The sequence below is a fragment of the Lissotriton vulgaris genome, chromosome 2_1 (assembly GCF_964263255.1).
Source record: "Lissotriton vulgaris chromosome 2_1, aLisVul1.2, whole genome shotgun sequence".
NCBI classification, from domain to species: Eukaryota; Metazoa; Chordata; class Amphibia; order Caudata; family Salamandridae; genus Lissotriton; species Lissotriton vulgaris.
The window spans coordinates 1856911057-1856927610 of NC_141687.1; the positions used below are offsets into that span (position 1 = coordinate 1856911057).

General features: G+C 43.1%; 1 protein-coding gene across 2 annotated transcripts in view; it reads right to left on the reverse strand.

The window, feature by feature from the left end:
* The window catches only part of MTFMT (mitochondrial methionyl-tRNA formyltransferase), an 87437-nt gene that overhangs the window by 59133 nt on the left and 11750 nt on the right, over nucleotides 1-16554 (reverse strand). For both annotated transcript variants that reach the window (XM_086958036.1, XM_086958035.1), the window contains exons 3-6: nucleotides 16231-16353; nucleotides 15889-15991; nucleotides 15414-15489; nucleotides 9523-9614 (exon numbers count right to left, since the gene is read on the reverse strand). In XM_086958036.1, the coding sequence (XP_086814162.1) occupies nucleotides 9523-9614; nucleotides 15414-15489; nucleotides 15889-15991; nucleotides 16231-16353 (394 nt within the window). The remainder of the gene's footprint in view (nucleotides 1-9522; nucleotides 9615-15413; nucleotides 15490-15888; nucleotides 15992-16230; nucleotides 16354-16554) is intronic.

Sequence of the window (16554 nt, forward strand, 5' to 3'; positions counted from 1 at the left end):
CATGCTACGAGCCTTGTCTCGCAACAAAACAGAATGGTTTTAGATGTTAGCCTAGCCAATAGGGGTGGAGCATGTTAGGTCATCGGCAACAGTTGCTGTGTATACATTCCAGATAGTTCCTGACTGTCTATTCGGCTATACAGAAATTGCACAAACTTGCCTCAAAAATACATGAGGACAATGGTCCTTGGTTTCTCACAGGATGACTCTGGGGGTTGTTAACATCCTGGGGTTGGAAGATTCGGCTTGTCCTGATAGGTATTGCAGGTATAATTTTTACTTATTGCCTGTGCATTCACTGTCTCCCGGCATGCTGCACTTACTATGTTACTAAGCTTACACCAACTCCTAGACTTTCTAGCCACAATAATAAAGTCTCCAACATGATGTTGCAAGAAGTTCAGTCAATTATGCTTATTTTTTTTTTTTAATTTTTGGAAAACCTTTATTAGAAATGAAATCAGTTACAATCGAAACAAAGCAGAACATCATAATCAGCCATCGGAACAGGTTCAGACAAAACAAAGCAATTAGACCATGGCAGTGCAGGGCTCCGTTCCGCAAATGCTCGGTTGCAACCCAGGAGAGCAATTGTGTCAGAAATAACAGGATTAAAGAAGGTTTCGTTTTAAAATAAAGAAAAAGGGGCAGGATCTGTGGTATTACACTTAAGACAAAGCAAATCAAGGGAAATTCAACAGGCAGGATGATCGTAGTCCAGGATAACTGTCGGTGGGGCATAATGATCCAACTCGGTACCAGGATAGTCAAAATGCAAGCAGTTCGCCCACCAACCAGTTCCCGACCGCGGTATCAGGCAATCAAAATCCCCCTTATTGGTCGAAATAAGACGAGCGTGCGGAGGACTATCTCCACAGAAATCCCAAATAAGAAAAAGAAAGGAGAAAAAATAGAGTCAGCCAAAAGCAAAAAGAATAAGGAAGGCCATAGAGACAAAGAAGAAACAGAAAACCAACAACACCCCTCCCCAATCCCCCCACCCTGCACCCCTGCATGTGGCTACGGCCTACCCCCCTAGCAGCGTGCCTGTCGCCCAATATGAACCCGAAATATAGATAAGAGAATAAGAGAAATAAAGAAAAAGGGGAGTAACACGCTAAAGGGGAAGAGGAAAGGAAATTAACCAACAGCCCACGATAGGGAAGGAAATATGAGGGAGACTCCCAGTACGGGAACCCCAACCTCCCCCCCAGCCTTCACACAAGGTTGCAATTGATCAGAGAGTAAAAACATAATATTGGGAGCACCCACTTAAACAGGATGTTATCGATCGCTACGCATTTCAAGTCCCACAGGAAAGTATAGTTCACCCCCAGTAACAAAAATGGCACCCTGAGCGCACTCAACTCCCACGGGCAAACAGGATCAATGGTACAGGTCACACCCGCCCCAAAATGCCGGGCCGGGTCAGAAAGCACAAAATGGAGCAGCCAAGTCAGTCAAGGAGAAACCAAAACCTCTTCAAAGTCACACGAAGCGATCCGCCAGCCACCACCAATCGTCGTCCACGGGGTCTGTTATCCTGTAGTCGATTCGCTGTGAGACACCAAGAAGTCTTGCAAGGGAGCAAGTCCGCAATGCCGCCATCATTAAGCCACATCCATATCCAGCCGCAGTCCCTCCGCTGATAGCAGTAGCATTTATCACAGAGAAAGTGACGGGCAAAGCTGGTGGCGGCTCACAATAAAGCGTTGGTTCAAGAACAATCAGAACATCTTCCCGCCATCACCAGAACATAGTTCTTCGGTCCCTTGGGGAGATATAGTCGCCATCCCCCAGCGTCCAGTACACCCGGCCGCCGCCACAAGATATAATCCATCAGGTCGCCATTGTCCCAACAAGCAGCACCACGGCGCAGTACAGGCAGGCTTAAGAGTCTTCAGCCCCCTCCAGAGTGAAAATTGCGAATCGCCGGTGCCCCAGCAATGAAGTAGCACAGGATGCCATTCTCTCCCACCACTGGGTATTGCTTGCGGGCCCCCCCAGCCCAAAAAGACACATTAACATCGTGCCCCCGCCGGCGCCAGTGAGCTGGAGATGAAATAGCAGTTCAATATGCAGGCATGCGACGTACCTCCAGATAAACAGGGAGCAGTTCCCAAAGTCTGGCAGCCAACAAAGTGCGCTGGGGGGGAGAAATGACGGGGGGGGAGAAGCAAGCAGCACAAAAGGGCTGTGCATCGCACCTGTAGAGGGCTTCGGCGATGTCGAGGGTATTTTTTAGCTCCTTGACGGGAGACCGGCGCCCCACAGGTCCATGTAGCCGCTGTTATTGTACTGGCGGCCGGGTGCAGTGAAACGCGAGGTCCCGGTCGCCGGCATTGGGCAGGCCACCCTGCGCTGAGGAGCATATCTTCGTCCCCAGAGCGCGGAATTTCGCCGGAGTCGGACGCCTCACCTCGGCGTCCCTTCCGACGCGCGGAGGCTCCGTACTCTCACGGGACAGGCAAGCAGAGCAGGCGGTGAGGGGAGAAGGTCGACGGAGCCGGGACCCCGTGCGGCCATCTTGGTCGCCGGCCCGGCTCCGCCCCCCTCAATTATGCTTATTGATGAAGGACTGTTCGATTACTGAAATACTTGCCTTGTTACTACACTACTCTGATCGGCGGATAATTATGTACTGCCTCCTCCCCAGTAGATTTGTAAAGACCCTGTCGGATAGCAATAAAGGCTTGGACACACATGCTAAAAGGAGGGTCTGTTAGAATTAAATTTCCCAATCTCATATCGTATTCAGCAAGTAAGATTAGCATTGTGTGACTAAAGTATATGTAATTATGCTCATGTTATACAACCAGCTGAGCTATCCCGGTAACATGCAAGCTTTCGTTAGCCAGTGTGACTCCATTTTGTATTTCGTAATCCTTATTAGACGGACTCTGCTGAGCCCGTGTTAGACCTTAGAATTCAGAATAGCTTGCCTCAGCAGAATACTGTATTTCGTTATATTTCCTTACTCTGTCCAAGGCTGCAACTCGACTTGCTTACAAGACATTATTCTGCTTTGCATTCCATTGTATACATGCTGTCCCGCTCCCACGTTAGGAGACTCTGAGACTCGGCACAGTGGCCTTGGGTCACTGATAGCGTGCCTATCTGGCAGGTGTTGGCTCACCTCTCTGTACCTCCTTTGTTTGTGTCCAGCTCAGGCCGGTACATGTCCTACCTTTAACATACCCTGCACCCTGCCCATGGGGCCTCCTTGGGCCTACCTTAGGGGTGCTGTTACATTCTCGCATGCCTCTGCATGTGAACTTCATCCTGTATGTTATACATGTGTCACATAGCTGTGCATGCTATAATCTGTGCTCCTATTCTATTCTGGAACTTAGTGGTTGAGTCAGACTGGGCCGCAGTTGCACCGGACCTTCCCACTGACCGGCTTGGTTTTTTTTTGTTTTGTTGCTGTGCTGCTGAATAATGGATTTGTTTCCTTGCAATATTTGGCGACTAGTGGAGGAACACGCCGGTCTACATCTGAATGCAGCACAGGAGCAGTGTGTTTCAGAACCCACAATTTGGATATGTGAGACAGGCGGTGCATTTTGAAGTAAAGAACTGTTTTGGGTGTTTCATTCACTTCATTGCGGTCGAATCCCAGCCTGGAGGTGAGCAACGGGGGCAGAAACTGGATTTTCATCTGTTTGGCCACCATTTTTAACCAACACAAGTTAACGGTAAGCGCGGAGCGAGCGCATAAAATTATCAAAAGTAAATACCTGGGCTACAAGTGCGTAACGTAAGGGAATTTGGAACATGTAGCGCTGACGAAGTATTCCAGCACTGATTCCGTTCCGCGGCATCAACGCAACATGAGGCACGCAACCTGGCAGCCATCTTGGTTGTATTTTGCCGATTTGGAGCTCCATAGCAATGCTCATCGCGCACCATCGGGAAGAACACAGAGTTTCCGTTTGTGCTAAAAATCAAGAAATATTGCACTGTTACACTGCTATTTAGTGCAGATACAGCAGAACTGTGAAAAGGTGCAAAGTTGAGAGGACTATACCTGGCTGGCTGGCCCATAAGTAAGTTTTGTTTTACTGAAGGGCTCACTCAAGAAACAAGTCACACGTTTTTAATATAACAGACTTTATCCATACATAAGTACATTTGTACACCACACAGTTGATACTTTCTGATACTGTTTAAGATGCAGTTTGAGCCGCCTGCAAAAGTTTAACAAAGCAATGGTGATCCCCAGTTCCTTGGACAAGGTGGAAGGAAGAGTTTCTCAATTATATGAGAGCTAATAATGGAGAACGCATGGGTGCAGAGAGGAAAAAAAGTATTTTTTTACATTTCTTGGGGTCAGAAGGACAAGTTATTTTTAGAGCATTACCCCAAATTACACCTGCAGAGTGTGATGTTGATGCTAATGCTTATAAGGAAGCTTTGCTGAGAATGGAGCAGAGATTCAAGCCCACTACAAACTTCGCACTCAATAGGTTCAAATTTGACATCAGGGCATAGAACAAAAATTAATCGTTTGATGACTTTTTAACTGTGCTAAGTTCCCTAAGCATGCAATGCAATTTTGGAAATATGTGTGATGAGATGATAAGAGATTAGATTATTGTTCAGGTTAAAAGCAAAAAAAAACAGGAATTATGGGTAATGGGAGATCCAAAACTTTTGGAGGCTATTACTACAGCAAATGCTTTGGAACAGTCTAAGAAGTGGATGCATACCGTAAGGAATGTGAACAATAAGACTGAGAAAAGTATAGAAATATGCACAGTCAACCGTTTAGAGGATCAGCGCAATGATGCTTCCATTCCAGAATTGAGTACATCTTGTATGAGTTACAATGGGGGTTTCACATTTTTTTACAGGGGTGATAGACCTGGAGTTTGTTATAGGTGCAGTAGTAGAGAACATATTGTGTCTTATGGGGATGTACAGAATTAAATAGGGAGTGTAGAAAATGCAGGAGAATGGGACACTTTGCTAATGTGTCCAAGGATCAAAGGAGAAGTGCGCCACAAACACGTGGTAAAGTATCTTGCACATCAGAGAGATGTGACAGCACGTACAAGTGTGAATTTTGTTCCGTTGCAGGAAACAACAAAGGGTTTGTGGTATCAATTGTAGAGAAAGTATCCAACGCACATGACACGGAGTATAAGCATATCAAGAAGGCGCCCATGGGTACAGCGAAGGTAGCAGGAGTAGAGTTAGAGCTAATGGCAGACTCAGGATCAACATGGACCATAATCTCCAAACAATATTAGAAGGAAAAACTTAGTGAAGTGTATGATTCTAAAGAAAACTTACCACCTGATATTGTGGTGGAGAGTTTTGATAGCTCTAAGATTGATATGGAGGGGTACTTCGAAATGTACCTATGTTTTAAAAGCAGAGTTGCTCTAGTCAAATTGTATGTTGCTGTTAAAGGCATAAATGCGTTAGAATGGAAAGACCAATGGAAATTAGGTATCATTCTCAATCCCAGTTCAAAAGATCCTGTCGTTCTAGATGAAGATGTTTATCTTAAAAATTTAGCAGTCACAGGGAGTGAAGACAAAGAGGGTTTCATCAAGGAAAAGTTTAAGGAGGTTTTCACAGAAGAGTTGGTTAGACTGAAAGATTTTGCACATAGGATCAGACTTAAAGTTAAGTTAAGCAGAAACTTAGAGGGGTACCCCTCAATGTCAGAGAAGAATTAAAAAGTATGCTCAATGAATTGGTTAGCGAAGGCATCATAGAACCCATCGAATCAGATGAGTGGATTTCACCCATTGTTTTGGTTCGCAAACCGGACCAAAAATTGAGTGTGGATCTCAGAGCATTGAATGCTGGCATTGTGGTGGATTGTCACCCCCTCTCAAACATAAATGAAGTGGTGTCGATGTTGGAAGAGACCAAAGTTTCCTCTACTCTCGACTTAAGGGTGGCCTACCACCAGATTCAGTTATCTGAGGAATCTAAGATGCTTACAGTGTTTATTACCCCGCAGGGTTTGTTTCAGTACACTAGGATGCCGTTTGGGTTAGCTTCGGCTGCCTCGGTTTTCCAAAGGGTCATGTTCAATATTTTCAGAGATGTAGATATGTTCGTAAAATGTTTCCAAGGTGACATTCATTTTTTCACATAATGAGAAGGAGTACATGGAACATTTGATGGAAGTATGTGACAGGTTAAAAAAACTCTTAAGGAACATAAGTGTAAACTGTTCAAAGATATTGTAGAGTATTTAGGACACACCTTAACAGGTAATGGTGTGGTTCCTAAAAAATCCATTGTGGATGGAATTGTCAATGCACCTGCTCCTACCAACAAGGAGCAACTGCTATCTTTTGCCGGTATGTACGAGTACTACAGAAAGTTTGTTAACAACTTTGCAACAAAAATGGAACAATTAAGGAAATTGTTGAGGCATAAGGCACCATTTGAGTGGAAGGAGGAGCAGCAGGATGCCTTTGTATCCATCAAAGAGGATATTGTCAAGGCTCCCACATTGAAACCATTCTGCATGAACAAATGGTGTGATTACAGTGGATGCTAGTTTGCTTGGCATTAGTGGGGTCTTGTCACAGAGATGTTTAAAAGAGGTGGGAATGTAGGTTTCGCCTCCTGCACTTTGTATGGGGGAGTAAGTTAATTCTAAGAACAGACCACAAACCTCTGCTTAATATCTCATCACCGGGGGGGGGGGGGGGGGGGGGGTGGAACTCTACCGCATACATTGCAGGGCTCACTTCCAACTTACAGGAATATTGCTTTAAAACTGAGTTTGTTCCTGGCAATAACAAATTTCATACCTGATTTCATGTTGCGTCATCCTTGTCAGCAAAATGATTGAGAGGGTGGATGAGTGATGTGGTTACCAGCATCCAAGACGTTGTTTCTGGCGAGTTTGATAATATTTCAGAAGATTGGTGGAGATTGCGCGAGAAGGAGGATTTGCTGTGGCAGACGATCAAACAGTACATCCTGAGGGGTTGGCCAACGAACAACAATCTCAGTGCAGAAGTCATGACTATGTTTAAGGTGGCTTACGAACTGGTCTTGGATGGAGAACTTGTACGAAAGTGGTAAGTGTGTGCCACCCACCAGAGTACAAAATTTGATCTTGAAGCTGGCACACAAGTCTCATCCGGGTATGTCTGCCATGAAACGTCTGGTGAGGAATTACTTTTGGTGGCCTAGAATGGACTGCATGGTTGATCGCACAGTTAGGGAATGAAACAAGTGCATGTATGGTGAGAAGATGTTGAAACTTAACGTGTCCCCTTTAAAAAATTCTGAGTGGCCTAATGAGCCATGGAATAAATTGGCTGTTCACATTTCTGGTCCGTTCATGTGTTTGCCTTATGATACACGGCATGCAATGGTCCTTGTGGATAATCATTCAAAGAGGCCAGAGGTGAAGTTTGTGCCGCACTATCTGTAGAACTGACCGCACTCTACAACTTTCTTTTTCTCTCTTTTTTAATTAATGTAATTTATTGACAGTGCAATTATGTTTACAAGCTTTGTAACACATTGTATTATGTTTATGTAGGGGTCTTTTTTTGCAAAAAGCAATTGGCCTGAAGATGATCTAATGGATTGACCTCATAAAGACCGAAACGTCGACCTTTTCATCAACTCCAGAGAAATGTATTGCTTTTTAGTGACGTTTACTCTCTCGTGGAGATCTGTCACTTTCTGATTGTGTTGGGAGTTGTCTGTTGTGAACTGTTTGATTAATTTGATTTTAAATCTTTTCATGATATTTTGCTGATGTGTTCCATATATATGTATTTCTTTTAAATTCTGTTATATAAAAATACAAATATTTCTATATAAATAGGATTTCCCGTGTGCTTTGTGTTCTCAATTCTCATTTAGTGTTGTTGTCTTAAGACACTTTGGAGTTTGTTCTTATATGACTTACCCCTCGAATAGATCTTAATAATTACAAATTCTTCATAAACGAAATCTCTTGTTGGCACTCCTTACCTTTAAGCACTCTACAACTAACATTGTTCTGGAATTCTTTAAGGAAGTGTTTGCCAGTGTTTGTCAGTTCTCGTTACAGATAATGGGGTGCAAATCACTTCAATGGAGATGGGAGTTTCTTAAGTACCAAATCACAAAAAAAACTCCACAAAACCATGGGACGGTCAAAGAATGAGAAAGGGAAGTTACAAATGTGAAGACCTCATGCTTCATCATCGGGTCACGCTGACTTCCATGGGACGGTCAAAGAATGAGAAAGGATAAGTTACAAATGTGAAGACATGAGCCTATACCCACCAGGGAGAGGGGAAGGAAACAAATTCCATTTGTTGTAGTTACCCTCACACACCCTAGTGGTGTCATGCTTTATCATCGGGTCACTCTGACGCCTAAAAGTCAGGGTGGGCTCGACCCAGATTGTTATGGCCTTAGTAGATATGAGTATTGAGAGGCAATGGCCTGTCTATGGCATCTGACTGGCTGGATAGCTCATTCAAGAAGACAGTGAGTGAATAGGAAACCTTTGTCACTCACCCCAAAAGGTTCCTGGTTATTGTCAGAGCACTGAAGAGCAACAACCATCCACTGCAAGTGCATGGGCACACTTGCAGTTAAAAAAGGGTCTCCCAAACGTTTCATAGGTTCTAGTTAACCTTAACACTGACTTGTTAAAATAATTTTTTTCCACAGTCACGCTAGGTGAAAACAGTGTTAACACTTAATCCACACATTCTAAATCACTATAGGACAGCAGAGTTACCCTAATTCATAACATTTCACGTTCATAATTTCATTTCCTGCGGACCATATGGAAGGCAAGCTATCTGACCGATACAACAGGCCATAAGCCAGTGTAAGCATTCATGCACGTTTCTAACCCTTACAAATTCTAATAATAAGTAGTTTGTTCCCTGTAATCTACTCAGGTGCATCTTAATACCATATTCCAATCTCGGGGGCCACAGATTTTTGCTGTCTTTTACGATTCTTAGAAGTAGAAGATAGTCCCATTAGGTAATGTCATCCACATGATCAATTTTGCTTCGGACCTTGGACATTTTCCTGTCTCAATAATTCACCATAGTCAGGCAGGAACAAACCTTGTTAAATTAGGTTCATTATGTTTAATATGTTCTGTTGTGGGTTTCCCGCTTCAGCAGCCATGCTAGCATCACACCCACCTTAGCTTTTTCTACATGCAGATGCTGTCTGTACGAGGTGTAAACAAATTTTTCCAATGAATCATACGCTTCCCTTAACCTACATTTTTCAGCTGTGACATCCTTTCCCCATCTGGGGGCAATGAAACCTCCCTTTCCAATTTAGTTATGTTGGCCTCAATTGATCTCTTTTTTCAATTGCTTGGGGTGCCTTAAATGTTCACTCTTAACAACAACAAAAATGGCATTAAAAAACTGACTTAGTTTACTCATACTCCATTCTAAAATATCAGTGAAGAAGTTACTTCACCTGAAAAACAAGAAACCCAGGATGGATTTCAAGAGAGATTCATTCAGCTTAGATAGTGGGAATTACTGCTGTGCAGTCTCTTACCACAGGTCGCAATGCACGCTCCATGCGCAAGATCTGGACCGAAGTGTGCTCCTCCCATTGTATATAGCCCATGGTAACCGTCAGTTTAGGAGCTGAGAGGGAAATACAGAAATTTAGCATCATTACCCTACACAATTAAATGCGTCTTAGACCTCCAACCAAGAGATAAGAGACAGGAAAGTTTGCTTTTGAGATGCTTCTTTCTAATGTACCAAGACGCACAGACCCACAAGCTTTCCCTAATGTGCCTGCACTTGATTCTGGGACATTAATATGGAACCTATCGCTACGTGCTCACGGAGCATGTTTGGGAGCCCTCTACTATTGTAAATCTCTTACAAAGATTGAGTGAAAGCTGCAGGTCCCAATAGAGCAGACTTAGCATTTAGGTCTATTAATGACAACATTTGGATATTTAGCATCAAGAGACAGTATTGCATGATGGATGAAGTGTATTATCATTCCCTATAAATGAATCCTGGATATATTTAAAGCTATATTTAAGATTAACTGATAACTGATTTGAAGGAGCCCCCTATGGTCCTGGACTAGAAAGAGCACACAGGCAACTTGAGAAAATACAGGAGCAAAAAAACTAGCCTTACAAGTCCTTACACATTGGTCTATGTGGGACATTAAAAAACATATATTATTCCAAGGATTAATTGAATAGGAGTAAATATTGTACAATAAAAAAGAAAAAAGCTGGAATTATTTATGAACTGTATGCAAAATGTGTCATTTAAAAAAAAGATGATTTGAATATGAAACAGAATACAGAAAGAAGAATGAAAAGAATTTAATTGTTTCTCAAGTGCTCAAGGGCATACCCTTCAAAAAGACACCGAGGGCTAGGGTTGCCACGTTGTAATATTAGAGGTATATTGAAGTCAGGATAGAACTTTAGGCAACATAATGGGCACACGGATTGTGATGGTTTAATAAAAGCAAGCCTCCATTCACCTCTACACTTCCAGTAACTACACAAAAAGTTAAAAGTTAAAAGTCATGAAACTTTTGAGATGTATTACAGGGAAATCCATCCATTCAGCCACAATAAAAACAAGCCCTCTAACACTTTACCTATATCTGCCACCCCACTGACTATTTGCCTAACTGTCGGGGGCCACAGGAATGGGATATAATTACTTACGGTTGTTACAGATATAGTCCTGTCAACCAATCAATAATTTAATGAATCAAAAGATTTATAAGGCGGGGCAAATCACCTGTGAGGGTCTCAAGGCACTGGAGTTGCTAACTGCTTTGTGGAGATCTGTTCGTTTGAACAGCTAGGCCTGGAGTCCTTTCCTGAATTGCCAAAGGGATGAAGTGCTCTTGAGGTGAAGGGAAGGTCGTTCTAAGCTTTGGCCGCCAGGTGTGAGGAGGAGCGTCCTCTGCTGTTGCCTTGGAGGATCTGGGGGGTGTCAGCAAGGAAGAGAGATGTGGATTGTAGGTGTTGGCTAGTGGAAGGTCATGCGCTTGTTGGTGTATGCTCGTCCTTCATTGCACAGTGCTTTGCATGTCTGGATCAAAATATTAAAGTGACATCTCTTTCGGATCGGGAGCCAGTGTATTCGGTGGTTGATTGCCTTCTCAAGAACCTTCGCTGGAAAGGGGCTCAGGGAGATGGGCCGTTAGTACTTCGGCTCTGCTGGGTCAGTGGATGGTTCCTTCAGGAGGGGCCTCACTTCAGAGAGTTTCTAGTCCTCAGAGATGATGGAGTTGTGAGAGGGTCCCAATGGGTGAGCAGGTGTTTGTGGGTGTGAGCAGGCTGATGCTGTCGGTTGTGGGGGGTTGGGGTTTACAGTTTTTATAGAGGACCGAGTTCTTATTCTGTGACAAACTTTAGTACTTTGAACCCACATTTTTATCCTGAATTAAATAAGCTAGGACAAAAGAAATCATCTGAAGATGCAAAAGACAAGCAAGCTGGTAAAGTGTGTGTTCTGCTTTATTTTTAAGTCTCACCTACACAGAGCATGCAATGGATTGCGAGATGTATTGTTTACAATTCAGTGGGTTTACAACCCACCAAGAGCATACTATTGGTTGGTTTCAATTACTTTACTCCTGTCAGCTTCCCCTCCTTTTTGTGTTAGCTCCTCCCTGGAGCACAGGCCAAGTGCATGTGTGCTTCCTCGTCTTTGTTCTGCCTCGTCTTTTTGTGATGCAATTTTTTTTTTTACTTTATAACCGTTTCAGTATTATTCCTGGTTGTGCTATGTACTTTTCTACTTTTAACACAGGCATAGGGCTTCTGATTTATTTCATTTTCATCTGATCTGCCATCTATATTGACGCTTTAGTTACATACACCAAGAAATGTCCTACTCTACACTTCTCCACAGCACTCTACTATAAGCCACTCTATGCCACACTACTCAACGCCACTCACCTCCACTCTATACCACTCTATTCAATGCCACTCTGTGGTACTAAATGCCACTCCACACAATGCCACTCTACACCGGTCTACTCTATGCTGCTCTGCACCACCCTACACCACTCCATGTTACTCTACTCTGCCACTCTACCTTACGTCACTTCACCCTACGCCACTCCACTCCCCTCTAAGGCATTCTACTCTACGCAACACCACTAACTTTTAGCCATGCTGAACAGCAGCCACGCTGATGTACAACATGGCTCAAAGACACTGGCAAAGCCAATAGCTCAAACATAGGCGAGACCAATTGGCTTTGCCAATGCTTGCTATTTTATAGTGTGCTTCTTCAAAGAAAGAAAGCTTATTCCAATGCACGGTCTTGTCTTAGGATTTAGCTGGTTTGTGAAAGCAAATGTCAGAACCCATTCGGGGACCAGGGAGCACGAAGTGATTGCTGGGCCACAACCCTCAAGTGTTGGGCATTTTTCTACTGATGACCCATGCCTGGCCTACAATGGCACTGTAAACAAGTGCGCCAAGTACACCCTTCTGTATTTGATTTTCAGGTTAGAGAGGGTGACTAGACTGGATTCTAAGCATAGAGAAATATTCAAGTGTAATCTGGAACAGGAGAAAGCTCACTGTAATAAGGTGCAAGCGGTGCCCTGGTTCGGAGGCCTTTAGGTCACTCCATATATGTCTCACTACTAGGGTTCTTTAGGGCGATTCAGTCCTACTGGGTAAAATAGCCTGCTGGAGTTTTAGCACATGGTGAGACAGTCTATGTTCAAGTTCACACTTCTCAAGTTACCTAGTGAATTGATTCCTGGAACAAACAAACGCACACCAGCTGGTAAATACGGTATTTGCAAGTGGTCCTTCTCGTAGCTCACACTGGTGTGAGCTAGAGCCCCTCCAATCTTTACCACTCCAACTGAAATGCTCCCAGGAGCAGTTTCAGGTCTTCGATCGCAAGTTCCAATGTCATGGCAGAGTCTGCACCAGTTCTCCAGTCTCTGGCACATTACAGGCATGTTGCAGTTACACTGGCTGACAAATTCATGGGACATAGGAGGATTTGTCTCACTTAGCTTGTTGTGAAAACTGTTCAGAGACATTCTTCAGACATGGTTACCGTTACTCTCTCCAGTTTAGCCGGTGTCTCTGGGGGCTCAACTCACTCTGGGCATATCGGCTAGGCTTCCCCTGGGGCAGATTCTGGTGCTCCTTTCCCACTACAGGCAAGCCATATCACATTCACACCTGCAGCTCTCCAGCACGAAATGCAGACTTCTAATGTGCCCTAACCTCTGGGAGCTTTCAATATGAGAAGTCCTTCAAGTACTATGCAGAACACACTCTCCCTTGGTCAGTGAAGAAGATGGAAATGGAACCCAGTGGAATTCTTTGGTCTCACTTTTATACACATTTTCCCATTTTTATACACATTTTCCAACTTTTATACAAATGTTCAAGGGGAAATTAATCCCATTGTCAAAGCTCATGTACAAGTTTGGAGTTGTTCCAGTTCATAGTTAATTTTTACTTCTGTAGAGCAGACACATTCTTTGTCAACTGTGATGGCTGTCATAGAAGGTAGTGACGAGACTAGCTTCATCGGAAGCATCCAAAACAAAGGAATATTGACATATGAAGACCCTGTGCCTGGCTTTACAAGCCTTCTGGAGTAGCACTCAGAAGAAAGATAAAGAGGGCTGGCTCTGCCTGGAAGATTCCCTCTTCATAATACCAGTCTCTCCTGACTCACCTACTCTTTCCCACTTTCAACCCAAATGGCAGAGTTAAGGACTAATACTTATCCGACTCTTGCTAGCATGTCACAATTAAATAACGAAGACAGCCCTGTCTCCATTCTCTCATACTTCATTGTCTGTGGCTACATCCTTTAGCTCAGGAATGCAAGCAACACACCCCCACTGTCTGGGAAGACTGTACCTCAATCTCAATTGTGTGCTATGTTTTATTAGGGGTAGCCAAAACAGATCCCACGGGTCTCTGCAACCACATATTCACAAACAATAAGGAGTCCTCCAACGAAACATAAATCAAACACAGGGATGTTGGGTAAGGGTCTGGGCATAACATTAAAGCGGATCTTTGCACCTTTGAGGCCTGTAGGCACCATAGTTATCCCAGTACTATCAACTAGAAAAGGGATACTCCCTCCACCACTTAATGTGACCCAGACAATGGACCGTAGTCCCATGTTAACTAGAGGGTGCAGTTGGTATGCCCCTCCAGACCACACAGCTGGACTCTGAGTCTCAGAACCATAAAGAGAAGCCTAGGTCTAAGTATGTACTCTAACTGTTGTGTGTGCTTTGACAAAAAATATCAGGAACCCATATAACCTACATGCAGGGCGGGGGTTAAAGTCTGTAATAAAATAGATCAGACATACCTGTCCAAGCTGTTAACAACCTTAAATTACCTTTCAAGAAGAATAAATATTTTTTTTTACCATGGAGTCCAAGTGACTATCAATTAAAGCCTACACTCCCAAGCAGCCTTTATAATAGGAACTTGAACAACTGTAAACCTTTACATTTCTTCCGGGTAACAGGCTGAGGCCTCTCAAGATATACCTTTCAGGCATGATAGTTTTTAGTTCTGTAAAAGGTTTAGGCCACGGGATGGCAAGAGGAGGGCCAGGCAGATTGCAGTCTGATGCAGAGGCCTGATCCTCTGGAGCACAGGGGTCTTAGAGTAACAGAAAAGGAAAGAATCCAGATCAGACCAATTTGTGTTTTTGTTTGGTGCAGTTGCTCTTTTATAATTCTAACATTTATTGTGAATTATGAGCTATAGAAAAACTATCCCTGCCCCTCACGCTCCTCCAATCAATGCTATAAAGTTATGGATTCAAGACTAGCCTTCAAAGCATTTTGCTTTGGGGAGGCTAAAAGCAAACGTTTGAAGACCTGTGCCGTGATGCAACACAAAACTCAGTACTGGAATAAGACAGGACACATATTTTGGACAACTTCAAACATTCTTCCAAAGCCCAACATTAGGAAAACAAACATAAATAACGTTTGTCATTGATTGCACACAGCCTCAAATTAACCAGCTTGACTTTTGGTAAGTGGAGGCCCTTTACCAAACAAACTACCCTTATAGAAGAACAGTTCCAAAAGCAAGAAGTAAACTGGAAATGCTACCCTTTGTTACTCTAACCCTGAATGTGCATGTTCAAAACATTATTACAGCCATGGTTGTTAAATAAAACATCAGAAGGACCCACGGCTGAGTCAGTCTTTTCTGGATCATCAACCATTTGCCCTAGAAAACAGAGATATACAAGTTTCATGAGCAAACCTGCAGGTCAGCTCACGACCATGACTCCCCAATCTCCACCCCTTCTCCCACAAAAAACAAGTTTAGTGCTCTTAGCCCGAGAATTAGAGCTATGCAATGAAAAACTGAGGACAATATTGTTTTAATTGATTAACACGTTTTTATGTAAAAGTAAAGTACTAACCAACTGTAGCTCCTTCCTTTGGCTGCTCTTGCTTGTTTTCTAAAGTCTGAGGTAGGCTCTTCAGCACCGAGATCAGCTGCAAGAGAAAAAGAACCAAGATCGCTCATGAAAACATTCACAACCTGAGCACCCGATTCTTAAAGTTCTGTGGAGTTCTTATCACAGGACTCTGCATGTTTAATTTCATCTGATAAACATAGCCAATCTACAAGAAACACACATTTATTGGTTGGAGTATACAGAATTCGACTTTTTTTTTGAAGCTGCAAGGGTATGAAAGAAATAAATCAATCCCCGAGTTATGTTGTTACAATGCAAATGTACTTATCCCCTTTCCTAAGTCATTCAAATTATCAAATCCTTAATACTGGGTTTCTGGGGAAGCCATTTATTATTGTAGAGAAACGATTAAGATGCAAGTGAGTGAATTTAACAGTTTGCAGCTGTCATTACGTCCATTTCCTGTTTACTTTACCATCGCAGAGCCCAATTTCGATAGTAATATCTCCAAATCCTTTGCGGTGGACTGTTTTGGAATGGCAATCTTTTCTTGCATAAGAATAGGACCCACATCAAATCTAAAAAATAAAAAAAATAAAAAAAGACGATCGGGAAAACAAGCTCAATTAATTCAAACCATACGTTTGGCTATTGTACTCTGCTATGGATAATGAATACTGGGGAGAGAAGGAGAAGGCACAAAGGAACACAATGGCATGCTCGTTTTCATAGGCGATTGACCTGAAAGTTATTCAGTATCTTACCATGGTTGCCATCAACCACAATGATGACATTAGGGAACCAAGATAAAGCATACCTTTTTGGTCTAATCTGCATGATGGTAACTCCTGTGACTGTGTCTCCATTCAGTATCGTATGATAAATGGGAGCAGAGCCTCGCCAGCGGGGAAGACAGCTGGGGTGCACATTCAGGATTCCGCTGGGAAGGGATAGTAAGATGACAAAGTAAATATTGGGCAAAGATGTGAAACGTTACCTTGATGATCCAAGCCATGAGGTCTACTAAGAAGGTTGTCAGTCACATCCAGATCAAACCAGCCTTTGTTTCTTTTTAAAAGCGTTAAAGCAGTATATAACATATTAAAAAAACCTCAAACACATTGGACTAGAGCACACAAAT